This window comes from Nestor notabilis, unplaced genomic scaffold (assembly GCF_000696875.1).
Source record: "Nestor notabilis isolate BGI_N333 unplaced genomic scaffold, ASM69687v1 scaffold23542, whole genome shotgun sequence".
Taxonomy (NCBI): Eukaryota; Metazoa; Chordata; class Aves; order Psittaciformes; family Psittacidae; genus Nestor; species Nestor notabilis.
In genome coordinates, this window is record NW_009917331.1 from 1 (window position 1) to 211 (window position 211).

At 64.9% G+C, this 211-nt stretch overlaps 1 protein-coding gene across 1 annotated transcript in view; it reads left to right on the plus strand.

The window, feature by feature from the left end:
• Positions 1–3: 3 nt before the first annotated feature.
• The window catches only part of LOC104401568 (aspartate beta-hydroxylase domain-containing protein 2), a gene marked incomplete at both ends in the record, with an annotated part of 667 nt that continues 459 nt past the window's right edge, over positions 4–211 (plus strand). The window contains one exon of the mRNA XM_010009177.1: positions 4–210. Coding sequence (XP_010007479.1) covers positions 4–210 — 207 coding nt within the window. The remainder of the gene's footprint in view (position 211) is intronic.

The window sequence follows — 211 nt, forward strand, 5'->3', positions numbered from 1 at the left end:
GTGCTCTTCATGTGGTACTGCTACCACGTAGGGCGGGAGCAGCCCCGCGCCTACGCCACCGTCAACGCCCTGATGCAGAGCGCCGAGGCCAACGGCGTGCAGAACGGGTTCGTGTACTGCCACTCGCCCGAGTGCGCGCGCTGCACGCACCACGACGGCCTCAACCAGAAACTCTACCACAACCTGCAGGAGTACGCCAAGCGCTACTCCT